Genomic DNA, 15,480 nt, shown 5'->3' on the forward strand with positions numbered 1-15,480 from the left:
ATAATGTTTATTCAACAGCATGCATGGTTTTCAGTTCTATATGTTACTTGCCTGTTCTTTTATACTGAATGTAAGAATGTAATTTGTGTATTATGCTTTGTTCTGATGTATTTCTTCATCTTGTTGGTACCTTAGCTCGGAGGCATACCACCAACATATCAGCTTCCAGTCTATGGTAGAGGTCATATACCGGGCATGTCAGAGGCGGGAGATGGAGAAGATGATTAATGGTCGCATGGAGCTGGAAGGAGGAAGACTCTCCCGCTCTAGTAGTGCTATGTCTTATCAGCAGCTTACAGCATTTGCAACAAGTAAGATGTATTGCTTCTTATATCTGATTCAAGGAGTTATGCCATATGAACATTCAATTATGACTCCTTCACAGCCACATGCATGCTACAACATTACTGACATAGATATGCTCTTAAACTGAATTATTAAAAAAAAAATATTGTAATCACATTGGTATCTTATTTTAATGGTAAGCATATTTATTTATTTTATCTGCTCTTGCATATATCAGGTCCTGTGCCAAGCTTAAAAACTGGCAACAGCACAGACAGGAATAAAAAAGTAATCTCTTCTAACCCGGTTGTAGCTGCAATAAAGGAAAGTCACTTATTGGTAGCTGATGCATTGCAAGATGTGCTGGGCCCACGAATGACGGGTGATGTAAGTAGCAGAGTTTGGTAAAACTGTGTATAGCAAGAAATTTTAGGCCCAAAGCAGTGATGACATTCTGGCCAGTGGTAATCTTGGCTTTAGGAGCATACTATGGGATACACAGTAAATATAATCATGAAGCATGAAAAATACAGTCCTGAAAACATGTTTTTGTTCTTTTTAGGGCCTAGGGCTGCATGATTTATCCTTTAAGAAAGCTTTAAATATATTTGTTTTACCTACACCCAGGAGAACTGGAGCAGTGTTTGGAGGTGCTGATTGTTGTCCCTTAGGGTAGACTTAGAGGGCCTGATTATTGTAAGCAGTGCTCTAAATTGAGAAAAAATCAGACAAGCATCAGGATTATTTTTACCACTCTTAGATTGCCTACAATAGCATAATAGGGGAGACTTACTAAAACTGGAGAGTGCAAAATCTGGTGCAGCTCTACATAAAAACCAATCAGCTTCCATGTTTTATTGTCAAAGCTTAATTGAACAAGCTGAAGTTAGAAGCTGATTGCCTACCATGCACGGCTGCACCAGATTCTGTGTGCTCCAGTTTTAGTAAATCTTCCCCAAAGTGCCCAAAAAGCTTATATAGTATACTAAAAATGCAAACCTAACATTTTAAATACATCTGCTTCTTACAGCGATGTGATGGCAATTTTGCTCCACAAGTCCTTTTATACTTTCCTTGTGTTCAGTTCTAATTAAGTGGTAGCCATTTTTTTGTTTGCTAAAATAGTGGGAGTTAGCTAATCACTACATTGAAGCCATTTTCTAGACTGAAAACCCCTTAAAATAACATTGTCCTATTTGATATGGTTGTATCTAATTTTTAATTCTTTTCTTTATTGGAAACAATTACCACGCTGTGGTTTTACTTTCTACAGAGTTATATAGTGTTCAAGCAAATTCTTGGAGATGTTTTTATGGGAATGTACGATACATCTGGTTCTAGACAAATCATTCAAAAGGAGTTAGAAAAAGCCATTCTGATGAAAGCAGATGAAAATAAATTATTTCCCCATTCCCCCTGGTTGAACAAAGTAAAACAGCTCTTCAGTTTGTCCCTTGTAAATTCAGGTAGGCATATACAACAATCTTTGTTATTGTATAAAAATTATTTGATTAATGTTTGCACAAGAATTATGGATATGTGTCATTTAAGTTAAAAAGACATCTCTGTCAGCTTATTTGAGACCTTTTTCATTTTGACAGTTGTTCAAAGCATGTGTATAATATTCCCCTGGGTGACTGACTCAGAGAACACATACATAAATTAACACAAGCAAGTACACAGAACATTGGAGACAACATAACAATCAATATTTAAATGAAAGCAATGAGATAGTCTAAGTTAGTAATAGTCAATTTACTTGATATAGGCATAGTTGTCAAAGGGCCACACATAATATTCAGTGAATATAACACTACAGAAAGCTGTCAAAGGAGACTTGCAACAGGAGATTGTCATGAAGTATAGACATGCTACAGGAGATGGTTAGAGATTATGCATGACCAAACATAATATATGGGTTTTTGCAGATTGGGGTCATGCATCAATAGAGAGTCATATTACATGAGATTGCTAGAGATCAATGCAATTGGAGCCCATTTAAAATCAACAGGTTTTACATTTGTGCTTCCTGTAACTCCCTTTAAAATTACTTGTTATATTTGACATTTCTCTCAACAACATCCAATATAGAAACATAATAAAAAAAAGAATGGACAGCAATAAAAAAAAATAATTGAAATACTGGAATTCAGTCTAAAGAATGTTTTTCTTCAGTAGAGTAAGCACCTAGGTAAGGAAAACAGACTACTGTTTGCGGGGTCACTCACAGCCACACAATATTTGCCAGTGGACCTCAAGTTAGGCACCAGGGTTCTAAGTTCTAATCAGTACTGACCAGAATAATGGGTTATTTAAAAGCTGCTGTTTATTTTTGAAGCAATATTTATATTTCCATGGTTTGCACAGTTTTAATTATGATTCTTTATTCTACCTCTACCTCTAGGTGTGATAGTAGCGGGTCCACCAGCCTCTGGAAAAAGTTCTTGCATTAGTACCCTTGTACAAGCTCTCAATCATCTCCAGGTCTCTAGTGAGGAGCCAGCCCATAAAATTGTGAAAATCAACCCATTGAGTGTGGATAATGGAACTCTGATGTTTGGTGGTCAGAATGCATCACGCATGTGGCAGGATGGAGTTGTCACCTATGTGTGGAAGAAGGCTATCCGGGTAATCAGTTATTCATTAATTGCTAAAACAATACCTAAATTTGCCTAATCTACTGCATAATGCCACTAAAGGGACCGTTCATGTAATAATTTAGTTAAAGGTAGGTCCAGGAGGATTTAGTCAGCTTTGTAAATGTCTTAGATATTCCAACAGCAAGCTCCTTTTCTGTCCGCCTCAGAGTTTTGGGTGATTCTGCTCACCTCATGGTGTTCCAGTATCTCTGTTACATTCTTCGAAACATAAAATACACTTTAAAAATCCAACAGGTTATGTGGGGGCCTCTCATAAAGGCCACAGCAATTACACAGACCTAGAAACCCAAGTGCAGGTATTTCATTTATAAAATTCCCAAGAGATATCAGAAATTGTCAGCTCTAACACCTCTAGCATTTACCAGAATCAAAATATTTTCATAATGGGTGATCTGCAAAACAAGTAAATAAATCATATTATATTGTCTCTCTACTATCTCATTTCTCCCTCTCTCTCTTAATGCATGGTGTGTACATGGCATAAGGCTCCTGTAGCACTAATTTTCCAAAAAAGAGCACAGCAAAAACTGTTTAGGTTTTTTTTTACCATTTTAAATAAAGAAAGAAATATATACAAAAATCACTATACATTTCTTTAAAAACTCATACTTCATGTGAATCAATAGAGCACATGTAAGAATAACCAAATCAACAAATTTTGTAGAAAACATAGATCTCTCTTGCCATGAATAAAATAAATCTGCTCTTGAAATCCCTTATGTAACCCAAGGCCTAAGCAAAAATTTCATGGTTTCTGGCTACCAGGAAAATTGTAATAAATATCATTGGAGACCAGCAGACAGTCTGTTTCAACCACACAAGACCATTCTGTTAGAATTGTAATAAGTGTTAAGAATAGTTAGGAGGATCAGCAGAAAAACAAGCCTGCATATGTAACAAATACATGTAACTACACGTAACATGTAACATATACTCTGTAACTACAAAATGTACATAGAAACAAAATTTGAAAACATTAACCTATGCCGATGTCTGTATATATCTATATATATCTAGCTCTCCTAGAGTAACTGCCTGTCTCATGGAATCTCCTCCATGCTCTTGAGACTGTGCTGGGAGACACAACAAACCTTCTGGCAATGGCACGTATTGATGTGCCATCCTGGAGGAGTTGGACTTCCTGTGCAACCTCCGTAGGGTCCAGGTATCGCCTCATGCTACCAGTAGTGACACTGACCATAGCCAAATGCAAAACTAGTGAAAACAGTCAGAAAAGATCAGTAGGGAAAAAATGTCAGAGGCCTCCACCTGTAAGACCATTCCTGTTTTGGGGGTCATCTCATTGTTGCCCATCTAGTGCACCTGTTCTTAATTTAATTAACACCATATTAGCTAAAACTGATTAACAGCCCCCTCTGCTACTTAACTGACCAGATCAATATCTCAGGAGTTTAATTGGATTGATGCTATACTCTGATTAAAAAGTGTTCCTTTAATTTTTGTGACCAGTGTATATTGTAAAAAATGTTTTCTTTATTGTACATCACTGGACACAGAGCAGGCCATAATAATGATTATGTGGGTTATATGCCACTTATGTTTGAATGGACATTGGCCGATCAATCAAACAGGAAGTCCTCCCCCATAACCCCTCCTATGCAGGAAGTACTGAATGTTTTTGCCGGTTTCTGTAAGGTGGATGGTCACTAAACATGTGTTGCATGTGCTCCTTGAGCATACTGGGAGGTCTGGAATGATCCTGCTGAGAGTCAAGGACCAAAATTGAATCCATTCAAAAAGCTGTAGCCAAAATGGATGGAACCCGAGCCTCGCTGGACCGGTAATGCGGCTTTACGGTGCTGGACCCTGCAAATGCACCACCGCCAGGTCCTGTGGAGCCTAGTCGAAGTTCCACTGTGTTATCATCTCCTGAAAGACCAGTTTCAGTAACAGGTCAATCTGAGCTGCTGCGTTTGTCCAGCATTGGGGCTACTACTGGTGCGTCTGCTTCGGTGTACGTAACCAAAGAGGATCTTGCATCAGCCTTGGCAGGGATAGAAGTCAAGATTGCTGGGATGGTTGCATTGGTTGCTCAAGGGGGTAAGAATCAGGAAAGATCGCCATCCTTGGACCCACCAGTCCTTGAACAAGAGTGGGTGGAACCTGAGGATGAAGATGTGGTAGAGGATCTTTAAGAGGGTCAGGCACTTTGATTCTTTATCAGAAGAGTCATAGCTTGATGAGAAGCAGGGGTTTTCTGTTTTTGCACAGAAATATTCTGTTGGCATGGAACAAAAAGATTCCAGCGCTGGATTGCCACATTTCTTTGTCCCCCTGGGTGCTGCAAAGCTTGAATTGGTGGTTGGAAGCTCGAAATTTGGGAAAGGGAAGATCTTTCCCTCCAGTGATTTGGAATCTGGTAACAACAGATGCCAGCCTCTAGGGTTGGGGGGCTGTTCTAGAATGGACCACAGTCCAGGGGACGTGGTTGCCACAGGAAAAGATCCTTCCCATCAATATCCTGGAGCTTTGGGTGGTGTGGCTTGACCTGAGATATTGAATGACAAGGCTTCATTGTTGGCTAGTCAGGGTCCAGTCCGACAATGCTACAGCACCAACCACCAAGATGGCACCAAGAGCTGGAGTTCTCAGGAGGAGGTTTCCGTTTCCTGGGGAATAGGCTCTGCATCCCAAGGTGTTCTCAGCAATCTGCCAGTGTTGGGGGTGCCCGGACGTAGATCTATTGGTGTCCAGGTTCAACAGCATGGTGGACATGTTTGTGTTCAGGATGCAGGGCCCTCTTGCGATGGGGGTAGATGCCTAGGTGATACAGTGGGATCAGTTTTCCATAATCTATGCCTTTTCCCCCAATTCAGCTAATCCCACAGCTATTACACAGAATTCGAGACAAAGTGATTCCGGTGATATTACTGGCACCAACCTGGCCCAGGAGCTGTTGGTACATGGACATTGTCAGGCTAGTAGTGGTTGATCCATGGCCTAAGCCAGATCAGTCAGACCTGCTATCTTAGGGGTGTATATTGTACCCAGTTTTACGGCGGCTTTATTTTACGGCATGGCTGTTGAGACCCAAATCTTGAAAGATGGGGAGTGTCAGGCTCGGTTATCCACACAATGCTGAATGCTAGGAAGCTGGTTTCTAGGAACATTTATTATAGAACTTTGAAGGCATATATTTCTTGGTGTGAGGATCAAAATTGGCACCCCCGGAAATATTTGATTGGGAGAATTTTGTCTTTCTCCGATCAGGAGTAGAATAGAAGTTGGCTGTTGGTACTATTAAGGGTCAGGTTTCAGCCTTGGCTGTTTTCTTCCAAAGGTCGATTGCTTCTCACTCTTTGGTTCATACTTTTTTTCAGGGAGTGATGCGTACTGTTCCTCCTGTCAGACAGCCCTTGTGTCCTTGGTACTTGCACTTGGTCTTGGCAGTTTTACAGAAACCACCATTTGAACTTATCAGGGAAATTCCGTTAGTTCTGCTAACTCAAAAAGGTTTTGTTTTGGTGGCAATCACCCATGCAAGAAGCGCATTGGAGTTGGCAGCTCTTTCTTGTAGGGAACAAGGGAACTTGTTGGATTTACATCAGGATAAGGTGGTATTGCATCCTCATCCTTCCTTTTTGCCAAAGGTGGTTTCTAGTTTTCATATCAATCAGGACATTGTTCTGCCTTCATTCTTTCCTAGGTCTCAGTCAGCAAAAGAAAGATCTTTGCATGCCCTGGATGTGGTTCAGGCAATAAGGGTCTTTTTGAGAATGACGGCACAGATTAGAAAGGCTGATTCCTTGTTTATTTTGCCGGGAGGACCCAGGAGAGGAGAGGCAGCATCCAAATCAACTATTTCTAAGTGGATTAATCAGTTCATCATTCAAGCCTATGGTTTGAAGAGCAAGGTTCCACTATTTCTGGTGAAAGCGCACTCTACCAGGAATGTGGGAGCATCTTCGGCTATATGCCACCAGGCTTCAGTTGCTCAGGTTTGCAAGGCTGCTTCATGGTTTTCAGTTCATACATTCACAAGGTTTTACCAGGTGGATGTCAGAGCCACGGAGGATTCTGCCTTTGGCCGCAGTGTTTTACGAACAGTTGAATAGCTCCTTTTGGGATGTTTGTGGTGGTTATTGTGATGTCACCCACCCCTCAAGTTTATTGCTTTGGGATGTCCCACATAATCATTATTATTGCCTGCTCTGTGTCCCGTGATGTATGATTCCTTGGAGTACATCACGGGACACACAGGTCCCTCTCCTCTTTCTACATTTTCATTGCTTGCTACAAAAACTGAGTACCTCCTGTGTAGGAGGGGTTATATGGGGGAGGACTTCCTGTTTCATTGGTCGGCCAGTGTCCATTCACCTATAGGTGGCAAATAACCCACATAGTCATTATTATGGCCTGCACTGTGTCCCATGATGTACTCCAAAAAATGGATTTTGCAGGTATGTAGAAAAAAATAAAATTGTTCACTTTTAGTATGTATAAGAGATAATATGCAAATTATGCTGATATGCATTGGCGGACTGACAACTCATGGGGCCCCCGGGCAGTAGGGGATCATGGGGCCCCTATATCCTCATCCACACTCAAACCACACCCAAAAAAGCCTCTGAAAGGTACCAGGGACATCTCATGGGGCCCCCTACTGACCCCGGGCTCTCGGGCAGTGCCCGAGTTCCCCAATGGTCAGTCCGCCCCTGCTGATATGTTGATTTTCCTGAATTCTTACTCATTTTAGAGTACTTGCATATTTAAAGCATTCATTTACTTTTTTATAATTCTAGAATCACTGCAATACATGGCTATGGTTTGATGGACAGCTGACATGCACATGGGCTGACAACTTTAACAGTGTTCTAGGTTCAGAAAAGGTAACAACATGTGTTTCAAGTGTCACTGAAAATTATTAGTTTAACTAAAAAGATGCTTACTATACTAGGCTATAAATCATTATATGCCAAAATGGACATGATTTTTTTAGCAGTCAATGCCATTGAGAATTGAATTCACCTTAAAGTTTTCAGAATTCTCAAAGTATATCTAAACCAGGGCTTTTGTCAGCTGGAACACCGTTGAGCACAGTTTCGGCACCTCCAGCACTGAATGTATGTAATGACAAGAGGTGCTGAGATGTGCTGGAGGGTCTGCTGATGCTGACTGCTAAGGGATCTATTGTCACTGGAGAGAATCTATTTTTGCATGGTTGTTGTTGCTGAGGAGGTTTATTGTTGCCAGAGAGGGATCTATTGTTGCTGGGAGGTCAGTTGTTGCCGGAAGGGATCTAATTTTGAAGGAGAGGTCTATTGTTGCTTGATGAAGGGGGAGTTGTTGTTTCTGCTTGTTCTGCTTGGGATCCATTGTTGCTGGGGTGGTATTTTGCTGTGGGGGTCCAGTGTTGCTGGGGGAATCTATTGTTTCTGGCTGTAAGGGATCTATTTTACTGCTTTTCTTGTTATCATTAACAAATTCCATACAAAACGATACTTGGCTCTGTATTCTCTGGAAGTGGTACTGGGAGGTGGGTAGGGGGTGCAAGCAAAGGATAATGCTTGGAGGTGGGTAGGGGGGAGCAGAAACAAGGGGTGACCCAGATGGTTGGAGGGGGGTTCCTGCACCGATTCTCTGAGAAAAAAAGCCCTGATCTAAACCAAAAGCTATTTTTTGTTTTGGATATAGTAGCAAATGGTGAAAACATCTGTCATGCTATTTTGTGCCATCCCACCAAGAAGCTTTCCTTTTACTTATCCCTGGACACATCAGGAAGTAAAAGAAAACTCTACAAAGTAAGGGAAATTATTTCTTAGATATGCCCACCACAAGTGTTACCTTTGTTCCTGTTCCATTGAGAACACAAAATTTTGGATTTCCTCTCACTTTCACTCCCAGAGGCCAAGGTTTCTAGGACAAACAGAGAGTGAATATCATCAGTAGAGACACAGACAGCTAAAAAAAAAATTGTTGTAATCCTTCCCTACTTGCAGGTAAATCCAGAATCTTGAGTACTTTCCAAGTCATTGACCCAAAACAAACATTCAGATTAGGAGTTGTGAATTCACTCTAACTTTTGTTGCTGCTTGCCAGTTTCATATTAGGGAGTCCGTCACTAAAGCCAGAGACAGTTAGCCAGCAATCATTTTCTGAAGGAACTCAGCAATAGCAGCCCCCACATTTTTTGAGGATTTCTGGTTATGGTCAATTCTTACATAGTTACATTGGTCTTGCATGGACCAATATAACCAGGTTTATACCATATCTGGCCAGTATCCCTGGAAGCTGGAAACCAATAAAATAGACACTGTTGTTCCAGAGATCTCTCTTAGCTTCCTGGTGCCATGTTAAGCAGTTAGCTTGAACACAGAAGGTCAACAATGCATCACATGTGCAATTCAGAGAACGCTTTTGCATTTTTTTAATTAATTCAAAGCATTATCTGATTGGATGAGGTGGAGAGTGTGATGTCATCTGCCTGTCTATCCATCTCACCCAATTATAGAGCACTTTTTATTTATTCAGAAAATGCAAAGCATTCTCTGATTGGTGTCTAGGCTGAGCGGCTGACCTCCTCCTCAGATAGCAGCAGGTCAGCTGCTCGACAGAAAGTGGAGATCCTTGAAGTATTGGTATCTACTTTAATGATCTCCAGCTTCCAAGAGCATTGGCCATGTATAGTATAGAAATAGTTGCATTGATCCAAGCTTGACCAATGCAACTATGGACAAATATATCACACCTGAAACTCATCAAGTGGTTGTATAGGCTGAAGGTTTTTCATCTTTATGCATTCTATACACGAAGGTAAAAAACTTTCTATGCGCTGCTTCCCCAACAATTCCCCCTAATACTCACCTAAGCCCCATCCCGATCCAGAAATCTGCACGGGAGCATCGACTGTCCTGGGTCTCTTTCTCCTCGTTGGCTGAGATATAGCAGCTGGAGCCATTGGCTCCCACTGCTGTCAATAACAGTCAGTGAGCCAATGAGAAGAGAGTGGGGGGCGGGCTCTGAGCCGCAGCAGCTCTATGTGTCTTATGGATGCATAGCGTGGGGCTTGGGAATTAGCATGCACCAGTGCCCCCATAGCCCCCTAAGCAAGCAGCTTGCCATTGGGGGTACTGGTCAAGTGAGAGGAGCCAGGAGCGCCAGCAGGGGACCTGAGAAGAAGAGGATTGGGTCTGCTCTGTAAAATGGTAAGTAAACGATGTTTGTTATTTAAAAAAAAAACAAAAAAAAAAAAAAACTGAAGCTTTAATATCACTTTAAGCTGATGACATCCAGTGACATAACTGTGGTCATGTATTTTGCAGTAAAATTTACTCTACATTATGGTATAAGGCTGGAGGGATTCTTGATGCTTGTGAAAAAGTGGAATGCATGGATACCTTGGTTAATATTTGTTTCTATTGTATACAGTTACGTATATTCTGCCATTTCATTTCAATCATGGGGTTTTTTTTATCATTGTTCTTAGGTGTTGCAACTCAGTAATGGAGACCATCTGAATCTCCCTGAAAATCTAAAGCTGATATTTGAAACAACTGACTTGCAAATGGCTTCTCCAGCAACCCTGTCAAAAACTGTGAGTATTCACTTTTGCTGTTGTCTTTATCCCATTATTTCACCTCAAGCTAGAACTTCTACATTATTATTATAAAGGATTTATATAGAGCCAACAGTTTGCTCAGCGCTTTACAATATAATGGGAGACAATACAGCAACAGTACAGTTCAATACAAAAGGGTTAGGAGGGCCTTCTCCTTGGAGTTTACAATCTAAGACAATCTTCTACATAGACAATAGATCTATTCATGGATGTGCTCTCAAACAATATTTTATAACAAGCTGCTTTTCCTAGCCAGCAGGATTGTATTCAATATCTCTCCAATTTCCCTATTTTTACTTCTCTATTTATTCTTTTATTTATAGTATGATCATACCCAATATTGATAGCATAAATTCTGTATAGTATCACATATCTCTGTGTAAACCAAACCCTTTGAGTACCCTATTCATAACATTGAGCCATTTTATAATCTTAATATGAGCAGTCAAGCACATAAAGGCTCATACATACAGGATTTTGTAGGTCTGCCTACCAAACAATAACAGTGTGAGCAACGTATAGCACTCGGTGATGGTTTCCTTCAAGCAATTTTGTTCACAATAAATACCAATTATAATGCACATCATTCTTTCAACAACTAAATGATTCTATAAATAAATATGATTTCTAAAGAAATATATCACAAAAAAACAAATGTTTAACAGGAAAAGCATTGATGTGTAAAAAATGTTGTTTTTATAACAGGGAATTATGTATATAGAGGGAGATGCTCTTGGCTGGAGACCTCTGTCTAAGATTTGGCTCGATGAGAGGAACGAACAAGAAAATGCAGTAAGTATATTGTAAATATATGCATATGTAGCACTACTCCCTTAGGAGTTGCTAAAGATTTGTGTCCCCCTGTAGTCCTGCACAGTCAGGCAACATGCATTTCCTTCCAGCTTTGCACTCCAGGGACAGTAAACAGTCCTTGAACTTGTTTTTTTGGATTTTATTAGGGGATAACTTGGATGGGGTTGATGGATACATGGGATGCCCAAGGAACTGCAAACTGAGGACAACTTCCTGGCAACTATGTACAAGTCTTTATACAGCAAATCTTCTCAGAGAGCTCTTCAGCCTCTCCTAGTGTACCACCCCAAACCCCAGATAGTCCTTTTCTATCCAGCAATCTAGGGCTTTCCCTGGACAAAGGGATCAGGTATCTGCCATCTTAAGAGCACAGTCTAGCTGGGGATAGTCAGGTTTCCCACCCAAATGCCCTTTCCCTTCTCTCCGGTCCAGGAGGTGTAGAAATACTCACTGTTCCAACCTACAGCTTGCAGGGGAGGAAGTTGCCTTTTGCTGAACTGGCTCCTTTCTTAGCTCCACAGATGGGCCTCTCTCAGGGGGCCAGTGAGGTTCAGTTTTCCTCCTGTCCAGAGGCAGGCCTCTTCCCACTGGGTGCCCTCCCAGACTCTACACTCGCCTCCTGAGCTCACATCTTCCACCCAAACTTTCCAGCTGCTGAGCAGGCTCAGCCACTCTTAAGGGCTATTCTGACCACATGCCAAGCCTCCTGCTTGGGAATTGGTCAAGATCTCTTAAGAGTATAGACCAGCTCCTCCTCACCCCTTCCCACTGAATTCTAGAGACTTTTCGAAATCTCTAGATCAGGGGGAGTTATCAGAGAACTGATCTTTAGAGCCTCTGAGCCCTGACCCAAATGTGACCTTCTGACTGTCATCCAGGCTGCTACCCAGCCTTCTATCTAAAAAATAAATAGCTATCTCCTCCTGGCTAACTAGGAGGACGCTACATAAACATTTATCCACAAAATATTATACATAAAATATATCTAGTTTATTCAGCCTTACTAGTTTATTATTACCTAATAACCATTACACCAAATCTAAAAACATTTAGGATATCCATAGAGTTCACATTTTGCTGACTGTTCTTTACTTATAGCAATATGAAAGAATACACATACAGTACATGATAATAGATGTTCATATAGGTGACAATTTATATGGAATCTTAATTTCTATTAGCAATAATATGTGTGCAGACAAGAAAAGGGTAATTATGTCTCCTATGAAATATAGTAAACTTCTTTTGTCGTAGCTGTACTCAGTTTAATAAAACCAATGCAGTTGGAATTTGTGTGTATAAATAATTCCTTTACAGTTTTGTTTATTTTTTCATTTTAGGTTCTGTCAAAATCCTTCTATAGGACTTTGGATCCAGTGTTCAATCTTATTCTCTATGATACCAAGTAATCTTGTTATTATTATTTTTTTATGGCAACAAACAAACCTAGCAAGCATTACCTAGTACATTGCATTTTGTTGATACGGCTGCATTTCCATTCTATAGCGAAAGCATGTTCTAAAACTCTCAAGATACAACTACTCTGACATGATAGAGAAGAATTCATACAGTATTTACTGGACAATGCATAGTGTGTACTATGTTTGCATTTGGTGTTACTGTAGTATTGGGGTGTCCAATCTACAGCTCATGGCAGAGGCGGACTGGCAACACATGGGGCTCCCCGGTTCAACAGGGGACCATGGGGCCCTATGTCCTCGCCCACACTCAAACCACACTTTAAAAAGCATATGAAAGATACCAGGGGCATCTCATGGTCCCCTACTGACCCCGGGCCCTCGGGCAGTGCCCGAGTGTTGAAATGGTCAGTCCGCCCCTGGCCCATGGTGGTCATGAATGTGGCTCAACACAAAATTGTAAAGTTACTTTAAAATGTTGATTATTGTGGATTTTTTTTGTAAAAACATGTTTACACTTAGCGAACATATGAGGTTGAAGAAAAATTTTACAGTGTCTCTTTATTGGACTTTTATAAGTTTTATCTTGCCAAAATAAAATATCCCACTCTTCACAATCACGCCTTATTCATGCCATCAGTTTTCAGCAGCACCTATATTTGTGAGCAACTATTTTCAAGGATGAAGCACACAAAGTGCAAAATTAGAAACAAAGTATCTGATGAGCACTTTGAGAATTCAAGAAGAATTGCTACTACATCCATCGAAAGAGATATTGACACATTCCTTTATCAAAAACAGTGTCAAATATCATACTAGTTTCATGTTGCCCTCTTTTACTTTTATAATAAAAAAAACCCAAAAAATGAAGTTTTATTACTAAAAATAGGTACATTAGCTAAATCAGTGATCGTTAACTTGTGATCTGCTCGACTTTTTCTGCTCATCAGCTATACTTACTGTTAATGTATTTTATGTGTGTCAAGACAGATCCTCTTCTTCCAATGTGGCCCAGGAAAGTCTAAAGGTTGGACACCCCTGTTGTAGTACATACAGTATTCACTGTGCATACTCACTATTTCATATAGCATTTCATAAAATGTGCAGATTTATATTTCTTATGCAAACTATTCATATTCCTGATTTATTTTACTTTGCATACTGGAAATGATATTATATTCATATAATAATCTTTTATCATATAATAGTTGAAATGCTTCTGTCCTTAGATATACAGTCTAAAATTAACATCAAAAACAACAGGAAATGTGATAATGATTTACACACACATTATTTTGTAGATTTGATAAACATAGTTTTGTCATTTTTTTTTTACACTTTTCCCCATGGAGCACATCCGCATTAGTGTATATGCTACATATATACCATATGCAATGCAATTGATGGTTTTGTTCACTTAGCTGATTGTATAACTACTGCTCGATTTCCACTTAAAGTATTTCAAATCTCATTTTTATTTAGATACACAGAGGGGTTACCATTTGCTGCATGCCTCTGCTAAGCAACCTGGCCTTGTCACTTTGTTGATTACAATTCTTCAAAGACTAAATTCCATCTTCCTAGCTATAATGGTTGCCATAGATTTCTGTATATATAAATGGACAAGTACAAATGTAACCATAATCACAATTGTTTTAGAGTTTTCAGTTTTGCTGTTGTGTTTCTAATTTATTTTCTACTTGTAGATTATTGGTTTAGTCTGTGCTAACACTGAGACAATATACATCTGAAGTTGACATGTATATTATGTCTTTTTCTCAAGGCCGATTATTCCGGTCACAGAAGTTGGCCTTTTCCGTTCATGCACAAACCTACTGACGGTTATGTTGAATGACAAAGCTCAGAGTATTGGAGGACAGCTGCATATTGAGAGGCTTTTTGTCTTCTGCCTTATTTGGTCAGTTGGAACACTCATTGAAACTTCAGAAAGGAAGAGGTTCAGTGAGCTGCTAAAAGTCTACACATCAGTGTAAGTGACTGTGTTCCCTATAAATGCCTTTGTTATTCTTTCATTAAAGGTTGGTATGCTTCATTACCAGGTTCCTGAAATTAATGAATACTCCTATTGCTTCCCAAAGGCTAATTTGCACATCTGTGCTGTATCTAGTTTCTGTATTGTTTTAACAGATTGTTAGCAAGCAGCACTGTTTCAAATAATCACTTCATACAGTATATGAACAAATCCTAACTGTATTCTAGGTGCTTGAGACCTGTCAGATATGTAATGCCCCCCAATGCACAGAAAGCTGAATTATTGAAAAGAGATTTAAATTGAAAAAGATATGGTCTGCAAAAGCATATAAAGGCCTATGGCAGGTTTTTGTTTGCATCATACCTGTTTCTCTACCCACACACGTTGGGAATGAAAAAGCAGCTCGAAGCAGGTAAGAAGGAGGTCAACTGTAGATCACATTCACCTGCCAATGAATTCTGAACAATCTCAAAAGTATTTCAAACTAATGTCAAGCTGCATTTGTGCATCGACTCCCTGTGCCCCTGTGGAGCTCCTTTAGATTTATGCAGGACCCACATTTCATAAAGCCGTTTTCATTCTTGGTACACAGGTCTCAGGAAATAACTCTTATTTCTTCACATGTCTAATGGATAAACCTCACTGAGTATTAAAGGCATTTGCACTTCAGCACCATTGTTACTTTTGTCACTTTTTAGGCCACGTCAGGTTCACATGAATACATTGTACAGT

At 39.9% G+C, this 15,480-nt stretch overlaps 1 protein-coding gene across 1 annotated transcript in view; it reads left to right on the forward strand.

The window, feature by feature from the left end:
- The window catches only part of LOC149443738 (dynein axonemal heavy chain 5-like), a 291,780-nt gene that overhangs the window by 166,135 nt on the left and 110,165 nt on the right, over positions 1-15,480 (forward strand). Inside the window, exons 49-57 of the mRNA XM_089655345.1 lie at positions 136-311; positions 524-672; positions 1,559-1,751; positions 2,690-2,913; positions 7,709-7,795; positions 10,393-10,500; positions 11,230-11,316; positions 12,678-12,742; positions 14,539-14,745. Coding sequence (XP_089511471.1) covers positions 136-311; positions 524-672; positions 1,559-1,751; positions 2,690-2,913; positions 7,709-7,795; positions 10,393-10,500; positions 11,230-11,316; positions 12,678-12,742; positions 14,539-14,745 — 1,296 coding nt within the window. The remainder of the gene's footprint in view (positions 1-135; positions 312-523; positions 673-1,558; positions 1,752-2,689; positions 2,914-7,708; positions 7,796-10,392; positions 10,501-11,229; positions 11,317-12,677; positions 12,743-14,538; positions 14,746-15,480) is intronic.

Source organism: Staurois parvus, unplaced genomic scaffold, assembly GCF_062004578.1.
Source record: "Staurois parvus isolate SC_StPar_1 unplaced genomic scaffold, SC_StPar_1.0 ptg000834l, whole genome shotgun sequence".
Taxonomy (NCBI): Eukaryota; Metazoa; Chordata; class Amphibia; order Anura; family Ranidae; genus Staurois; species Staurois parvus.